General features: G+C 58.3%; 1 protein-coding gene across 1 annotated transcript in view; it reads left to right on the top strand.

The window, feature by feature from the left end:
* Positions 1–311: 311 nt before the first annotated feature.
* Positions 312–15903, top strand: part of LOC128946778 (receptor-type tyrosine-protein phosphatase V-like) — a 48495-nt gene continuing 32903 nt past the window's right edge. Inside the window, exons 1-14 of the mRNA XM_054290745.1 lie at positions 312–395; positions 1359–1422; positions 3627–3893; positions 5795–6061; positions 6551–6817; positions 8447–8719; positions 9357–9617; positions 10359–10631; positions 11352–11621; positions 12521–12790; positions 12919–13191; positions 13516–13788; positions 14164–14433; positions 15025–15297. Of these exons, the coding sequence (XP_054146720.1) occupies positions 330–395; positions 1359–1422; positions 3627–3893; positions 5795–6061; positions 6551–6817; positions 8447–8719; positions 9357–9617; positions 10359–10631; positions 11352–11621; positions 12521–12790; positions 12919–13191; positions 13516–13788; positions 14164–14433; positions 15025–15297 (3367 nt within the window). The 5' untranslated portion in view covers positions 312–329. The remainder of the gene's footprint in view (positions 396–1358; positions 1423–3626; positions 3894–5794; positions 6062–6550; positions 6818–8446; positions 8720–9356; positions 9618–10358; positions 10632–11351; positions 11622–12520; positions 12791–12918; positions 13192–13515; positions 13789–14163; positions 14434–15024; positions 15298–15903) is intronic.

Below are 15903 nucleotides of genomic sequence, written 5' to 3'. Positions count from 1 at the left end.
CCGCAGCCGCTCTCCGGGCCAGCTGCGGAGTCACCGCACAGGACACGGACCTGCGGCGACAGCAGCAAATGCGCCCGGCGAGAGGCGGCCGCCCCCGCTGGGCTTCTCCCGGGCTGGAGGCGAGCGCTGCCCCCGCCCAGGGCCAGCGGGCCCGGCCGCGGTGCCACGGGCTGGCCGGTCCCCACTGATGTCACCTTGTCACCAGCGCTCGGAAAGCATGCGGGGACACGGCTGCTGGCTGCCGTGGGACACGGGGCTGACAGGGGACAGCCGCTGCTGAGAAACACCCCGACTTTGTCATCTCTCTGATCTGCTGCCACCAGGTCCCCATGAGGTCACTGCTGCTGCCGCTGCTGGTGCTGTGCGTGCCGCGGCTCCCAGGGACCCTGGCACAGGTAAGCGCTCGCTCGGCTCCCCAGCCCCGCTTTGGCTCCGCGGCTCTCGGCTGCCAGCTCGCTGCCGCAGGGGCTGCCCCGGCTCGGGGCTGCGGGTGCCTCTCCCTGGCCGTGCAGCCGCGCCACATCAGCGGCTTCGCCATCCCAGCGGCGCTTCCCCCGCTGCCCCTCGCCCCCGGTGCTCCGGGCCCGCTGCCCGGGAGCGCGGCGTGTCCCCGTTGTTGCCGTGGTGCGCGGCTCCTGGCCCGGCTGCTGTTCCCAGGCTCCCCAGCCGCTCCGCTCTCCTCTGCCAAAAGCGCCGCGATCGGTGGGGAGCCGACACGAGTCTGCCCGCAGAGCCGAGGGAAAAGGACGCCAGGAAAATGATGGTTCTGCTGTGGCTTGTAGCAGGACAGGGAGTGGGCAGGAGACATTTCCTTTAACGTGGGGGGAACTGACGCCAGTCCAAGGCCGGGCACACCCTGCTGGGAGCAGGCTGTGCGAGAACGGGTGTCGCCGCTGCCGGGAGGGTGCCAGGGGCTCCGGGGGTTCTGTTCTGCCCGTTGGGGGTGGCAGCTGGACTGAGGTCTGTGGTCCCTCTCTTCCCTTTATGGTGGGAAGGAGGTGTGCCCGTAGAGGGAATGAGATTGCCAGGCCCTGTGCAGGGCTCAATCCCTCCCTCTCTCTGCAGAACTTCTGTGTCCTGACTGGTTTGGTGGCCTTTTCCGCTGTGGGCATGGCCTGTCTGCAGCCCCAGGAGCAGTGCAAAAGGCCAGGGCAGCCCACAGGCTGCATCTGCCAAGTCTGTCTCTTTGCCTTGGCTAAGGGAGGTCTGAGAAGTGACCCAGGCTCTCCTAGGAAAAGAGGTCACAGCCCATAGATGCCATGGCAGGGTGGGAGCTGTGCCTGGCACAGGGCACCTCTCCCAGGTGCTGCTCTCAGCTCATCCTGCTCCTCTCTCACCTGACACTTTCAATCCCCCAGGGCGAGGGATGCAACCACACAGCACAGGCAGGGCTGGAGGGCCGGGATGCACCTGGTGAAAGAGGTGAGTCACAGCAAGGAGGTTCCCGGGCTGAGGAGGGCACCATGGTCTCCTGCCTGGAGGGGTGAGATGAGGTGTGCTGGACCAGGACTCTTGGAGTTAAGAGTAGCTTTGTAAATATTCTGCTTTAGGCTGACTGCATGCCCAGGGAAGGGGAGAGTCAGTCTCATCCCTCTCCAGCAACCAACTGGATGGGGGCACAAGGCTCCAGAGCTCTCTGCTTCCACAGAGCACCAGCTGGGCTCAGCGGCAGCACTGCCATTGGTGCCCTGCTCAGAGCCTTGGAGTTGGATCAGAATCTGGGTAGGATCAGAATCTCTAAGGCAGTCCCATGGCTGCTGTAGGCCTGGAGCCAGCACAGTGCCCACATGGCATCAGCCTGTGCCAGTGAGAGATTACCTGGATGATCCACAGGCACCTGTCAGGGCATGGGGTGTGTGTGGATGTGCTGTGTGTGGTGTGGTTAGTGGGAACATGAGCAGTGCTGGGTCACAGGCCTCTGGCCCATTTTCGGTACATTTGTGCTGCAGATGTGAGGAGGGTGACAGAGGGAGGCAGGTGATGGAGCTGATGGAAACTCAAGAGAAGCAGAGAAACATGGGCTGAGAGCTCACACCTTCAGGAGATAAGAAAGAGCTTGCAGTAACAAACCAGCCTGTTTGTTTGGACAGTGAGCTGTGGGTTGCCTTCAGGTCACTCTACCTGGTGCTCTGGGTGTCTGCTGACAGCAAGGGTGGCCCAGGGCACCTGGCCCAGGTATAGACACCTCACCCATGGCACCCAGCTGCATTTAGTTAGCTAAATGTTACCTTTCCTGAGCTGGCTGATCCTAAATACACACTTGAACTTCTCAGGGATGGCCCTGTGGGGCACTACGTGCTCCTGTTTGTGTCCATCTGATGTTCTCTGGTCCTTTTGCCCTCACCAGCAGGCTCCAAACCAGAGCATTGCATGGAACAGAAGTTGCACATAGTTCTGAAACTCCAGCTCTGGGGAAGACACACACGCAGAGCTCCTGAGCAGTGCCAATGGTGTCCCTGCCCTGGGCTCACCCCACACTGCTCCTCCCTGGCTGTAAAGGTGCCCCGTGGCAGCCCTCTGGGGCAGTCACTGTGCTTGGTTCCTGCTACCTCACTGTGCCAGACCCTGTGTAAGCCTGTCAGAACACGCTGCACACCATAAATTTTAAGTGCTAATTATTTCACAAATGTCTTATTAGCACTGGAGCTGTTCTGGCATTTTCCAAAGGCTGAGTGCCATAGAAAGGTCACGGATGTGGAACCTGGGGACTTGGGTTAGTGCTGGGGGAGCAGTTGGACTCAATGATCTTAAAGGGCTTTTCCAACCTAAATGGTTCCATGACTGACAGCAAGGCTGAGGATGGAGATGTGTAACAATCTGCTGGAGGCAGAGATGGACCCTGCCCTGGTCACAGCACCAGCTTGGGCCTGACAGACAGGCTCCTCTTGTGTGGGTGACCCTGAGCAGCTCCAAGGGCAGGAATTCAATAGCAGTTTCAGCCACTGACCCAGCAGTTAGGCCAAGCCCTGAATGCCACTTCACTGTCCCCAGACACTCCATGGGGATGCCACAGCCCCAGTGCACTGACCTGACTGCTGCAGCACAGCCAGGGCAGGGACACACCTCAGCAGGGCCATGCTGGTCCCACATTTCCTCCATGCATGCAGTGTCCCACTCCTCCCTTGTCACCTCTGAACTGGCAGGATGGGGGTGACTCTCTGTGTGGATCCCCCAAAGCAGCCTTTGCCCCTCCTCTGTCAGAGCCCACACAAGGGCAGAGACTGTTGCAGGGAGCTCAGTGGTCCCCCTGCCACATCCATCCTGCCCCCTGTCTTGCTTCTCCATGGTGGACCCAGAGCCTTCAACATCTTTTTTGGGGGGTCTCAGGCCAGACAAGGTGATAAGCAATGGATTATACTCAGCCAGGGAACTTTTGGACAAAGCCCATGGTGACTGAAGCCTTCTGGTCTTTCTCCAGTGGAGCAGATGCTCCATGTTAGGAGCACCTCTTTGACCTGAGTCCATGAAGGTTTCTGAACATTCTTGTGTTTCTCAAAGGCTGTTCGGAGCCCTTGGGGTCAGGGTGGTGCTGTACCCCAGCAGGGGTGTGTGGCTGGGAGCTGGCCCTGCAGCCTGGCACCCAACACCACCAATCCCTGCTGAGAGTTTTGGCTTTGCCTTTGCAGGCACCCTCCTGAATGTCAGTGTGAGTGACCATGACCGCTCAGACTCCCTCCTCCTGTCCTGGGATGAGCCAGAGGGAGGTGCCAGGGGGTATTTCCTTGCCCTGTCCCCCCTGGGGTCAGGCATGCTACTGCAGAACGCCTCTGCTGGACCCAACACCACCAGCTTCTGGTTCCATGGGCTGACTCCTGGCACGCGCTACGAGGTCGAGGTGACAGCCACGCTGGCCTGCAGGGACACCACCAGCCAGACCATCACAGCACAGACAAGTAAGGGCTCCCAGGACCTCAGTGCTCCTACCAGTGATTGTTGTGCTGTGTGGAGCCCTACTAGTTCGTGGGAGGTTGGGCTTTTCCTCACTTTCACTAGAATTTAGGTCCTTCCTGATCCCTGGAGTCTTAGGTTGGGTTTTCCTCACTTTCACAAGAATTTAGGTCCTTCTTGGTTTCCCAGAGTCCTAGGTTGGGCTTTTTGTCACTTTCAAAAGAACTAGGGTCCTTCCCGGGTCCCTAGAGTCTTAGCTTGGGCTTTTCCTCATTTTCACAAGAATTTGGGTCTTTCATGGGTCCCCAGAGTCTTAGGGGTCATTCCCTCATCCTTGTCCTGCCCCTGCTCCTTGTATGGGCTGGTTTTGTGCTGTGTCTTCTCCTAGAACAATGGAGATAATGATGGACCAGCCCATGGTGTGGCTCACAGAGAGCTGAGGGGTGGAAAATGTCATGCCTGGAAGTCAAGAAGTAGCCACAAGGAAGGAGCATCTGCTCCACAATTTTGGCACATCTCTGTCAATCACTGCTCACCCCCGGGCCTTGCTCTGTGCCAAGGGCTGGAGAAGGGGACAGGGCTGGTGGCTCTACAGCTCAGGTGGGGATGGCAGCCCTTGTCTGCATCTCTCCAGAAGATCCTTGAGTAAATCAGTGCAGGTGAAGGTGGGAAACCTAGCAAAGGAGAGTAGAGCTGGAGGGAGGAGATTGGGCAGTGGAAGGGTTGCTGTCAGGCAGCAGAAGCAGAAGCTGGTTGTCACAGAAAGGCAGGTGGCAGGACCCACAGGGCCACCAGGAACCTGTCAGCAGGTGAGCTTCCAGGTGATGGTGGCTTCACCTTTATGTGTTGGCCTGACCAAGCCTCCCTGCTCTGTTCAGAGGAGCTGCTGAGTCTGATCCAAGGGGATGGTGCAGCCCACACAGCCTGTAGGAGGCTGCTGAGTGGTCAGGGAGGTGATGGGGCTGTGCTTGGGGAATCCCTGCTGGACCCCCTCTGCTCTGGAGACAGGCTGAGAGCTGGGGTTGTTCAGCCTGGAGAGGAGAAGGCTCCAGGGTGACCTTAAAATGCCTTTTAGTGCCTAGAGGGGATTTGAAAATGGAGAAAAAGGGGCATTTTACATGGGCAGATGGTGGCAGGAGTTTTAAACTGGCGGAGGAGAAGTTTAGATCACATCTTAGGAAAAAATTCTTCCCTGTGAGGGTGGTGAAGCCCTGGCACAGGCTGCCCAGAGAAGCTGTGGCTGCTCCATCCCTGGAAGTGCCCAGGGCCAGGCTGGACAGGGCTGGAATAGTGGAAGGGGGAATGAATGAGCTTCAAGGTCCTTTCCAATCCAAACCATTCCGCAGTTCTGTGGTTCTATGGAATGGATTTTTGGTGCTCTTTGATTGTTGTCAAGGATATGTTTTGGTGGCAGCTGATCACCTCATCCTGGTGGATGTTCCCAACACGATGGGTGCTGTGCAAATCCAGGCAAGGAATCCAGGAGCCTCTGGCAGGTCAGAACAGTGAGGGCAGCCCTGGCAGAGCCCACTATTGCAGCATTCCCCCAGCCACTCTCTGCTCTGGCCTCAGCCTGATGAAGGGCCCTGAAGGAGGAGGACTTTGCAGGTGACACCATGTCCATGGCCCAGTAAAGGGTTCCAGTCCTGAACTGGCTCTCCCAGATGTTTCCAGGAAAACCAGGAGGGAAATGAAGAGGGCAGAGCAGATGCACACTGAGCACTGCCTGATGAGGGGGGTGGGACTGGATGAGCTTTAGGGTCCCTTCCAGCCCAAACCCTGCCAGGATTCTGTGACTGGCTCCTGTGAAGCTGCCAGGCAAAGGCAAGCTCCACCAGCCTGTGAGCAGCCTGCCGGCTCAGGCTGTGGCAGGAGCAGCAGCAGTGTCTGTCCATGTCCCACGCAGGTCCCTCAGCTGTCCTGAACCTGACTCTGAGCAGCAGCAGCTCCTCCTCTCTGCGTGCAGCCTGGGCACACGGGCACGGCCACAGGGACGGCTACAGCCTGGCACTGTGGCACAGCCACTCCCAGAGCCTGCTGAGGAACGTGTCTCTCCTGCCCAGCACCTCCACCTTCCTCTTTGAGGGGCTCCAGGCGGGCAGTGAGTATGCCCTGAAGGTCAGCACGCTGGCTGGGACCCTCCAGGCCAGCACCAGTGCCCACCAGTGGACAGGTAGGGAGTGATGGGTGCCCAGGGAGGGAGGGGTGATAGGAAGGATGCAGCACATGTGGCAGGCTGGCAAGGGGAGGAGGTCTCCGGGCTTGGGATGGGGAGCTTGAATGGTGGGGAATGGCTGGAGTGTTTCACATCCCCACTGTGAGCTGAGTGCTTGGGCCAAAGGGGAAAACTTTGCACCCAGAGCTTGGATTTGTCTGTTCCCAGCAGAGAGGGCAGTCTGGGGATCCTGGATCTCCTCACTGCTGAGAGCTGTGGCAGTGCTGCAGTGCCCAGCCTGCCACCCCTGCAGCCTGAAAGAACATGGCAATGTTGAGGGACTTCCAGCCTGTATGGGAGGGGGCACAGGAGAGACATCCCCCACTAGACCCCTACCAGACCTTCACCCAGGCCATAGAGAGCAGCTGTGGGCACAGGGGGAGAGAGGAGGCTGCAGGCACCACCATCCCCAGTGCTGACCCTTGCTGTGTCCTCTCTTCCCCTCAGCTCCCTCCGTCCCCACCCAGCTGAGGCTCAGCCCAGCTTCCAGCACCAGCCTCGTGGCCTCCTGGGCAGGGGCTGCAGGGGCTGCCTGGCTCCACCTGGAGCTCCACAACCTGCTCACCCAGAAGGTCAGCATGAGCCTGTCAGCCAGGAGGGGCCTCAGCAGCTACACCTTCCAGCATCTGCACCCTGGCACCCACTACTGGCTGGGGCTCAGTGCCACAGCTGGGCCCTACACTGCCCTGGGACCCAATGCCACTGCCTGGACGTGTGAGTATCAGCCTGGTGGCCCCAGCTTGCTCCCTGCCTCTGCTCCAGCCTCTGAATCCAAAAATCCTTGGGAGCACAGGGTGGTTTTGCTTGGTTAAAAGCTGCTCCAGGACCCAGCTGTGGGGCACTGCTGTGGTGGGGCCAGTGGATCCCTTCAGCAGGTGGATCCCTGTGCTGGCCTGCTTCTCCCTGGCATGCAGTGGGAGCAGCCTGTGGGCTCTCCCCTAGCAGGAGGATGGAAGGACAGCAGATCCCACTGGTGTTCAGTGCCTCAGGGGCTTGGCTCTCATGGCTGTACAAGGGCAGCAGAAAAAATGGGGCAAAGGGGCAGCAGCTGAGCTGGTTTGAACTGGAAACCTCTGGGAAGGGCTTATGCAAGAACAAGAAAGACTTTTTACATGGACAGACAGTGATAGGACAAGGGGTGGATGGATTTAAACTAAAATAGGAGACATTTAAATCAGATATTTGGAAGAAATTCTTCCCTGTGAGGGTGCTGAGGCCCTGGCACAGCCTGCCCAGAGAAGCTGTGGCTGCTCCATCCCTGGAAGTGCCCAGGGCCAGGCTGGACAGGGCTGGAATAGTGGAAGGGGGAATGAATGAGCTTCAAGGTCCTTTCCAATCCAAACCATTCCACAGTTCTGTGGTTCTATGGAATGGATTTTTGGTGCTCTTTGATTGTTGTCAGGGATATGTTGTGGTGGCAGCTGATCACCTCATCCTGGTGGATGTTCCCAACACGATGGGTGCTGTGCAAATCCAGGCAAGGAATCCAGGAGCCTCTGGCAGGTCAGAACAGTGAGGGCAGCCCTGGCAGAGCCCACTATTGCAGCATTCCCCCAGCCACTCTCTGCTCTGGCCTCAGCCTGATGAGGGCCCTGAAGGAGGAGGACTTTGCAGGTGACACCATGTCCATGGCCCAGTAAAGGGTTCCAGTCCTGAACTGGCTCTCCCAGATGTTTCCAGGAAAACCAGGAGGGAAATGAAGAGGGCAGAGCAGATTCACACTGAACACCATTGGCCCTCACATGAGGGAGGTGCCAAGCTGCAGACTCAGAGCTGCTGTGGCCAGTGACCTGGCCTGGCACTGGCCAAACGCTGCTCATGTGTGTGCTGGGAGGGGCTGGGTGCCACCAGATGCCAGATCTCCAGCTCCTTCCTGCTCCACCTGCCTGCCTGGGAGGCTGAGCCTGCTCCCTGCTCCGTGCAGATGGGATTCTGGAAGGCCTCCAGAGCTCCAGCTGGTTTCTTTCTGCTCTGGAGTGAGGCTGATCCCTGCTGTTGCTGTCTGCAGCTCTGACCTGCTCCACTGAACAGAATTCCCCCATGCCAGACACACGAGCCAGGGGCGTCGGGCCAGGAGCTTGGTCCAGGCCAGTTGCTGGGAATATCAGCAAGCTCATGGTGGGATGTGAATGGAGTGCAAGGAGACTTTCAGGAATTTCCCAGCAAGGCTGCCAGCTTTGTCTGGACTCTGTTAGTCCAGGAATGCTTGTGCTGGGGAGTGCAGATGGCTCAGTCCAAAAGGATGTCTCAGGCTGGATGTAACCCTGCAGGAATGAGGCTCAGCAGTGCGAGGGGTACAGAGTGCCCCATAACCCTGACTCACACAACCCTGTTCCCTTCCAGACCCCCTGAGTCCTGACAATGTGACCCTGAGCAGTGCAGAGGAGCAGAACTCCTTAGAGGCTCGCTGGAGTGTCCCAGGGGGACACAGGGACTTCTACCTGGTGACCCTGCAGGAGGGACAGGACAGTGCTCCAAGCAGGAACATCTCCGTGGGTGGGGACAACGACCACGTCACCTTCCACGGGCTGAGCCTTGGCCAGCAGTACTCTGTGCAGGTGGTGGCGGTGGCAGGGCCCTACAGGGCATCAGCTCAGAGCTCAGCAGCCTGGACAGGTGAGCAGAGAGCCCTTGTGTGGCCCTTGGGGCTGTTCCTGCTGCCTGCAGGGGGCTGGGGGTGAGGCAGGCACAGGGACAGGGCACCTGGGACACCTGCTCTCAAGAGCAGCAAATTCTGCCTCCCCACAGCTCCTGGTGAGGGTGGGCTCAGAGTCCTGGGCAGGTTTGTGCCAGGCACAGAGCAAGATCAGGTCCTGCTTGGTCCCTTCTGGACTCTGCTCCTGCAGCTCCTGCCTTCCCCTCAGCACAGCTGGATGGGCAGGGAAACACCACCAGCCCCCAGAGGGGGCATCTCCCTGTGCTCACTCTCCTGGGTGACCAGTGGAGCCACAGCTGGTGCTGTCCCAGTGCTGCCACTCTGGGAAGGGACAATTCTGGGGAGGTGCCCACCCAACCCGTGGTGCTGGGGTCTCCCAGAGCTCTCCCTGCAGCCCCTTCTGCCCCTGTGTGGGGTGGAGACATCTGCAGTGTCACAGAATCACAGCACTGCTAGGGTTGGAAGGGACCTCTGGAGATCACCTAGTCCAACCCCCCTGCTCTAGAGTCACCTAGAACAATTTGAAAAGCAGAAAATATCTTGTGAAAGCCATGCCTGATGCACTGCCCCGTGTCACGTTGTCCTTGTCCCCTGCAGAACCACGAGCACCCTCTGCTGTGAGCCTGTCCAGCCAGGGCAGCCCCCACAGGCTGCTGGCCAGCTGGGAGGAGGCCTCAGGGGAGGGTTACCTGCTGCTCCTCAGCCTTGCAGGGCACCCTGTGCACAACAGCTCCTTGCCCAGGGGTGCCGCGAGCTTCACCTACGAGGGCCTGCACCCTGGGAGCCTGTACAGCTTTGAGGTCAGCACCGTGGCTGGGCCCTACACATCCTCACCCCAGTGCATCTCCAACTGGACATGTGAGTGCCACAGCTCCTGATGGTAGCACTGAGTCTTTTGTCCTTGGGTGTGTGTGGCTGCCATCTTAACACCTTCAGGGCTGTGCTTTTTATAAGCTACAAGAATGTTGAAGTTTAGTGGATGATTAATTGATGATTTGTGATCATGGTTTATATTTTTGTTTGGGTTTTTTTTTTTGATGGGGGGGGAAGAAAAGGAGACCCCTTCCTTCCCTGGTTTTAGGATTAGTTCTGTATTGTTTGGGGGTGATTGTGGAATGATGATGATTGATTGTTTAGTTTTTAGTACTAGGAAATATAGAAGAATCCCTTCCCCTGATGTCACACCTCAGGGCACTGACAGCACACATCTTCCACAGCTGAATCCAATAACTGGGCAAAAGGCCCAGCAGGAGGCAGAGGTGCTGCTGATGTGTGTGACCCTGCTGCTTCCCAACCACCTGGCACAAGGGGCAGCCCAGTGCCCTTCTCCTCCTTCTCCTCAGCCACCCTCCTGTGGCACTGCTCAGGCTGTCGCTGCCTTCAGCCCCCTCTCCACCACCCACCACCTCCTCCAGCACCAGAACAATTTTTTCTCTGCCACTTTGAGCTGTGCTGGCCCAGTCCCTGCCACACTGGGGTGTGGGTGTCAGCAGGGGTGGTCCAAACACCTGGATGAGGTTTATCCAGGGAACGGGCTCCTGCCCCAGCACATTTGGAGCTGCATTTCTGCCAGGTGATTCCAGACCTTTCCTTTCCCAGACCCTTTGCCCCCAGAGCAGCTGACCCTCAGCAATGGGGGCCACAGCACCTCTCTGCAAGCCTCCTGGAGAGCAGCTTCCTCTGGCAGCACTGGCTACACAGGCACCCTCTGGGAAACCAAGTCCCAGGAGCAGGTCAGGAATGTGACTGTGGGGAGTGACTGGACCAATGTCACCTTGGAGAACCTGGTCCCTGGGCGGCAGTACACGCTGGAGATGGCTGCTGTGGCTGGGCCTTACAGATCCCCTGTGAGATCAGCCACTGACTGGACATGTGAGTGTGACAGTGCTACCTCACCCTGCTGCAGGTCACAACCACCCCTGCCCCTGAGAGCAGAACCCTCACAGAGTCAGAGTGGCCCATGTGTGGGGAGGTGGGGAACCAGAGACAGAGGTGCATAGACAGACAGAATGGGCGGACAGCTGGAGCCACATTCAGCCATGTTGGAAGTAAGAGTGTCTACAGTGCAGGAGGAACCCATCACTGAATAGAAAATGTTCCCAAATGTCACCCAGGTGACATTACAGATCCCCTGTGAGATCAGCCACTGACTAGACACGTGAGTGTGACAGTGCTACCTCATCCTGCTGCAGGTCACAACCAGCCCTGCCCCTGAGAGCAGAATGCTCTGTCAGAGTGGCCCATGGTGGGGAGGTGGGGAACCAGAGTTTGGGGTGCATAGACAGACAGAATGGGTGGTCAGCTGTAGCCATGTTGGAAGTAAAAGGGTCTACAGTGCAGGAGGAACAGAAAACATTCCCAAATGTCACCCAGGGGAAGGTGGGGATCCGCTCCCATGTCTGCTGTGGAGCAGGAGCTCTGACTGCTCTGGGTTTGCTGTGCTGACTCCTGACCTAACCCCAGCAGGCACAGACAGGGGAGGATGCCCAGGACAGCCCCACAGCACAGCACAGCCTCCCCTCACTGCCTGGCTGTCTCCCCTCACTGCCTGGCTCTTTCCCCTCACTGCCTGTCTCTTCTCCTCTCTCTCAGACCCCCTGGCTCCATCCGGAGTGACTCTGACCAACACCCGGCGCCCGTTGGGGCTCTCGGCCTTCTGGGACAAGGCTGCTGGGGATGTGGACCAGTTCCACCTCCAGCTCTACAGCAAGAGCCATGCAGCACAGAGGAACACCTCAGTGGGGCCAAACACCCACAACTTCACATTCCTGGGGCTGTCCCCTGGCACTCAGTACTTCCTGAAGGTGACTGTCCTCGCTGGCCCATACAGATCCTCGTCACACTTTGCCACTGAGTGGACATGTGAGTCAGAAATATTCCCAGTCTCTTGCAGGGATGGGACATCCTGGCAGTGCCTATAAGACTAGCAGTGACACAAACTTGTCTGGGTGGAGGGAGGGCTCCAGTGAGACCTGCATGCTCCCTGTCCTGGAAGACAGAGCATGTGTCCTAGGTTAGGTGCTGTGAGCTGGGCCCCAAAAGATCCTTTTTCTAAGTCAAGTTGAATCTTCTGGTGGTCTGAAGGCCAGCTAGGGACTGGTGAGAGAGGGATGTGAGAGAGGAAGCACAGAGACCTGCGTGGGCTTGCTGCTCCCTGTCTGTGGAGCAGAGCAGCCCACTGGGAGCTGGGTGCTCTCAGCACCTGCCTGCCAGCAGCACCCTGGGGACATGCACAGTCAGCTTGCATGTCCCCAGGAGAACAGGGAATGCAGTGGTCAGGTGTCCCCACTTCTCCTTCAGCCCTGTGCAGAGGTGCAGGCTCTGCCCTGGCTCCTTCACTGTCACAGTGGTCACTAGGGTTGCAGGATGAAGAGAGAGGCGAGAATGTTGACCTCATGTTCAGAAGGCTTGATTTATTATTTTATGATATATATTACATTATGACTATACTAAAAAGGAATAGAAGGAAAGTTCTCAGAAGCTAGCTAAGCTAAGAATAGAAAAGAATGAATAACAAAGATCTGTGTCCCGGCAGAAAGCGAGAACAGCTCTGCCGTTAGTGGTCAGTAAATCCAAACATCCACCGGAGACCAATCACAGATCCACCTGTTGCATTCCACAGCAGCAGATAACCATTGTTTACATTTTGTTGCTGAAACTTCTCAGCTTCAGCAGGAAAAATCCTAACGAAAGGATTTTAATGAAAAGATGTCTGTGGCACCTTCACCACCTCATGGGTGCCCATGCTCTGTTCCCTGCAGATCCCCTGTCCCTGGCCAACGTGAGTGTGCAGCCTGGCCGGGAGCCCCAGGAGCTGCGCGTGAGCTGGGTGGAGTCCGGAGGTGGCCGAGATCACTTGGTGCAGCTCTCAGTGGCTGAGTCGCTGTCCATCATCAGGAATGTGTCAGTGCCCCGTGGAGTGACCCAGCTGGCCCTGCAGGGACTCGTGCCAGGCTCCAGGTACCGCGTGGAGATCATTTCCCAGGCCGGGCCTCACCGCATCTCCTCTCAGACAGCCATCGGCTACACCGGTACAGCACAGCTCCCTGCTCCAGCCACTGTGTGCATGCCCCAGCCCTCCAGCTGCCAGCTCCATCCCTCACTAGATCAGTGCTGCCCAGCCCAGGTGTGCCCCAGTGACGCTGTTTCTCTCCCACAGTCCCCCTGGCTCCTCGTGCCCTGTCTGCCAGCCCTGCCAGCACAGCCCGGGCTCTGGCTGTTCACTGGGAGGCTGCTGCTGGCCACAGGGATGGATACCTGCTCAGCCTGCTCCAGGAGGGCTCCTCTGCACGGCCAAGGAACCTGGAAGCAGGGAAGGACAGCACCAATGTCACTGTGGCACAGCTGGAAGCAGGGACATGCTACCTTGTGAGGATGTGGGCAGTGGCTGGGCCCTACCGCTCCCTCCCCGAGAACACCACCGGCTGCACAGGTCAGCAGCTGGCACCCACGGGTGGTGGCATCAGTGTTGGTGCCTGGGGAGGGAGGAGGAGGAGGAGGAGGAGGAGAAGGAGGAGGAGAAGGAGAAAGAGAAGGAGAAGGAGAAGGAGAAGGGGAGAAGAGAAGGAAAAGGGAAAAGGAAAAGGAAAAGGAAAAGGAAAAGGAAAAGGAAAAGGAAAGCACCCTGGCCTGGTTTCTGGTGAAGCTGTCCTTTGGTCACATCCTGCCTCTCACAGTCTCTGTGTATGAAGATGGCTGCATGTTCAGAAGTGTATTTTTTCCTCTCTGACTCGTGTGTCTTGTTTTTTTCTCACAGTTCCTGCTGCACCTACAAACCTGAGCCTTACCAACCCAGGCAGCTCCTCAGAGCTTTACACATCCTGGAACGAGCCCCCAGGCAGGAGGGACCACTACCATGTTATTCTGTACAGCCTCAGCACCCAGAGCAGGATTCAGGTCCAGACCTTGAGTCCAGATGCCCTGAACACCAGCTGGACTCAGCTGGAAGCAGGCAGCAAGTTTGCTGTGCAGGTCACTGCTGTGAGAGGCTCCTTAGAAGCCTCTTCCATCAATGTCACCCAATGGACATGTGAGTCTGACTGCCTGGCTTGGGCACTCCACTGTGAGCCTCCACCTGATCCTTCCAGAGCACCACTGCCGCCTTCCCCATCCCAAGCGTGCCCACAGCTTCTGTGTGATGGTCCCACCCTTCTGCTCACTGCCCTCACTCCATCCTGGACACAGAGCCAGTCCCCAGTCCACCCCAGAGGCTCTGGTTGTCTCCCCTGCCACATCCAGCAGCACCCCCCAGGGATGGTGCTCCCAGAGCCATGTGCCCTGCCTGGCCCTTTGTGCCCAGGCTGCTCTCCAGAGGAGCTCTGGTCCAGCCTGCCTGGAGGAGCCCTGGGCACAGCTCTCAGCACTGAGCAGGAGGGCTCACTGTGTGTCTCCTGTTGCTTTGCAGATCCCCTGGCCCCTGTGAACCTCACCCTGAGCAGCCCCTCAGCCTCAGCCTTGGTGGTGACCTGGGCAGTGCTGGGCCAAGGGGCAGAAGGCTTCGTGGTGGATGCCCATGAGACGGCATCTGGCACTCCTGTGGGGCACACACTGCTGGGTGGCCATGCCAGGAGCCACATCCTGAGGAAACTGAGCCCTGGCACCCGCTACAGCGTGGCAGTGAGGGCCACAGCTGGGCCCTTCCACGCCAGCACCCCCAACCTCACCCACTGCACATGTGAGTGTGATGCTCTCCTTGCTGTGTTCTTCTGTTCCCTTCCCATTTCAGCCAGGCACCATACTGGTGCAGCTGTCCTGCTTACTCTGCCACCCACACAAGTACCCAGTGCTTGTTCTCTGCTGGATACAGCAGGAGGAGTCTGTGCCTGGCCCTGTGCCACACCCTGTCCCTGGGAGCCACCCACAGTGTCAGCCAGCAGCCAGGCAGGAAATAGCTGCCAAAGAGCCACAGCCAGCCTGTGGCACCCTGCTGCTGCCCAGCTCCTGCAGCACAGATGTGGGGCATCTCCTTGTGCTGAGCCCAGCTCTGGCTGCTGGCAATGCCCTGTTTCCTCCCAAGGCCTGATGCTGCCCAGCTCCTGCAACAAAGACCTGGAGCATGTCCTTGTGCTGAGCCCAGCTGTGGCTGTGGCAGTGCCCTGTGTTTCCTCCCCATGGAGCCTGTCCCTGTGCCCAGCTGTGGCACTGACCTGTGTTTCCTCCCCATGCAGCCTGTCCCTGTGCCCAGCTGTGGCAGTGCCCTGTGTTTCCTCCCCATGGAGCCTGTCCCTGTGCCCGGCTGTGGCACTGACCTGTGTTTCCTCCCCAGCCCCGCTGCCCCCGGCCGCCGTGCGCCTGCTGAGCCTGGGGCACCCCGACAGGCTGAGCGTGGCCTGGGGAGCCCCAGCTGGGGGCAGGGATGGATACAGCCTGACCCTGTACCGGGCAGCCCTGGGCACTGTGGCAGCCACAGCCTCGCTGGGCAGGGACAGCCACAACTTCACCTTCACGGGGCTGGCACCAGGACACCAGTACTCGCTGGAAGTCACTGCCACAGCTGGACAGTACCAGGCAGCAGCACCCAAAATCAGTGCCTGGACATGTAAGTACCTGGAGCAGTGTCCTCTGCAGAGGAGTGGGAAATGTCACACACTGGGCTGTCCTGGGGAGGGTTGGGGGGTTCATGGGGGACCTGGTGGCTTTGGAGATGTGCACACACCTGTGCAACACTCAGCAGTTAGTGCAGGGGCACACTGCTGGCTGCATGGCACTGGCATGTCCAGCTGTAGGCTTGCACAGGGCCATGCTGATGAAACAGTAATGCAGCTTCTGCTGGGTTTTGGGGTTTCCCTGGGGGGCTGCAATGGGGTCGGGATAGCCCAGCTCTGTTCAGCACAGCCTGTCCCAGTTCCCAATGGGGTCTGGATAGCCCAGCCCTGCTCAGCACAGCCTGTCCCAGTTCCCAAACAGCTCCCACAGGCCACCTTAGCAAGTTTAAGTGATATCAGCTCTAGTGATTATCATCTCATTTGTGATTTCAGCTCTCAGCTTGCTGGGTGCCTTGGGCAGGGAGAGAGGAGAAGGCTGTGTGAGGTTCCACAGGAGTGTCTTTATTGAATCTTCTGTGAAGGTTCCCATGGACAGCTCTTCTGCCAAACTGGGCAAAAGTAGGGGGTTTTATAGGATACAGGGGTTTTAGAAATTGTCC

The sequence above is a fragment of the Melozone crissalis genome, unplaced genomic scaffold (assembly GCF_028551555.1).
Source record: "Melozone crissalis strain CALT ecotype California unplaced genomic scaffold, PUWL_Pcris_2 ptg000086l_1, whole genome shotgun sequence".
Taxonomy (NCBI): domain Eukaryota; kingdom Metazoa; phylum Chordata; class Aves; order Passeriformes; family Passerellidae; genus Melozone; species Melozone crissalis.
Note: the sequence above shows the minus strand (reverse complement) of the source record. Positions and strands in the feature narration are given on the sequence as shown.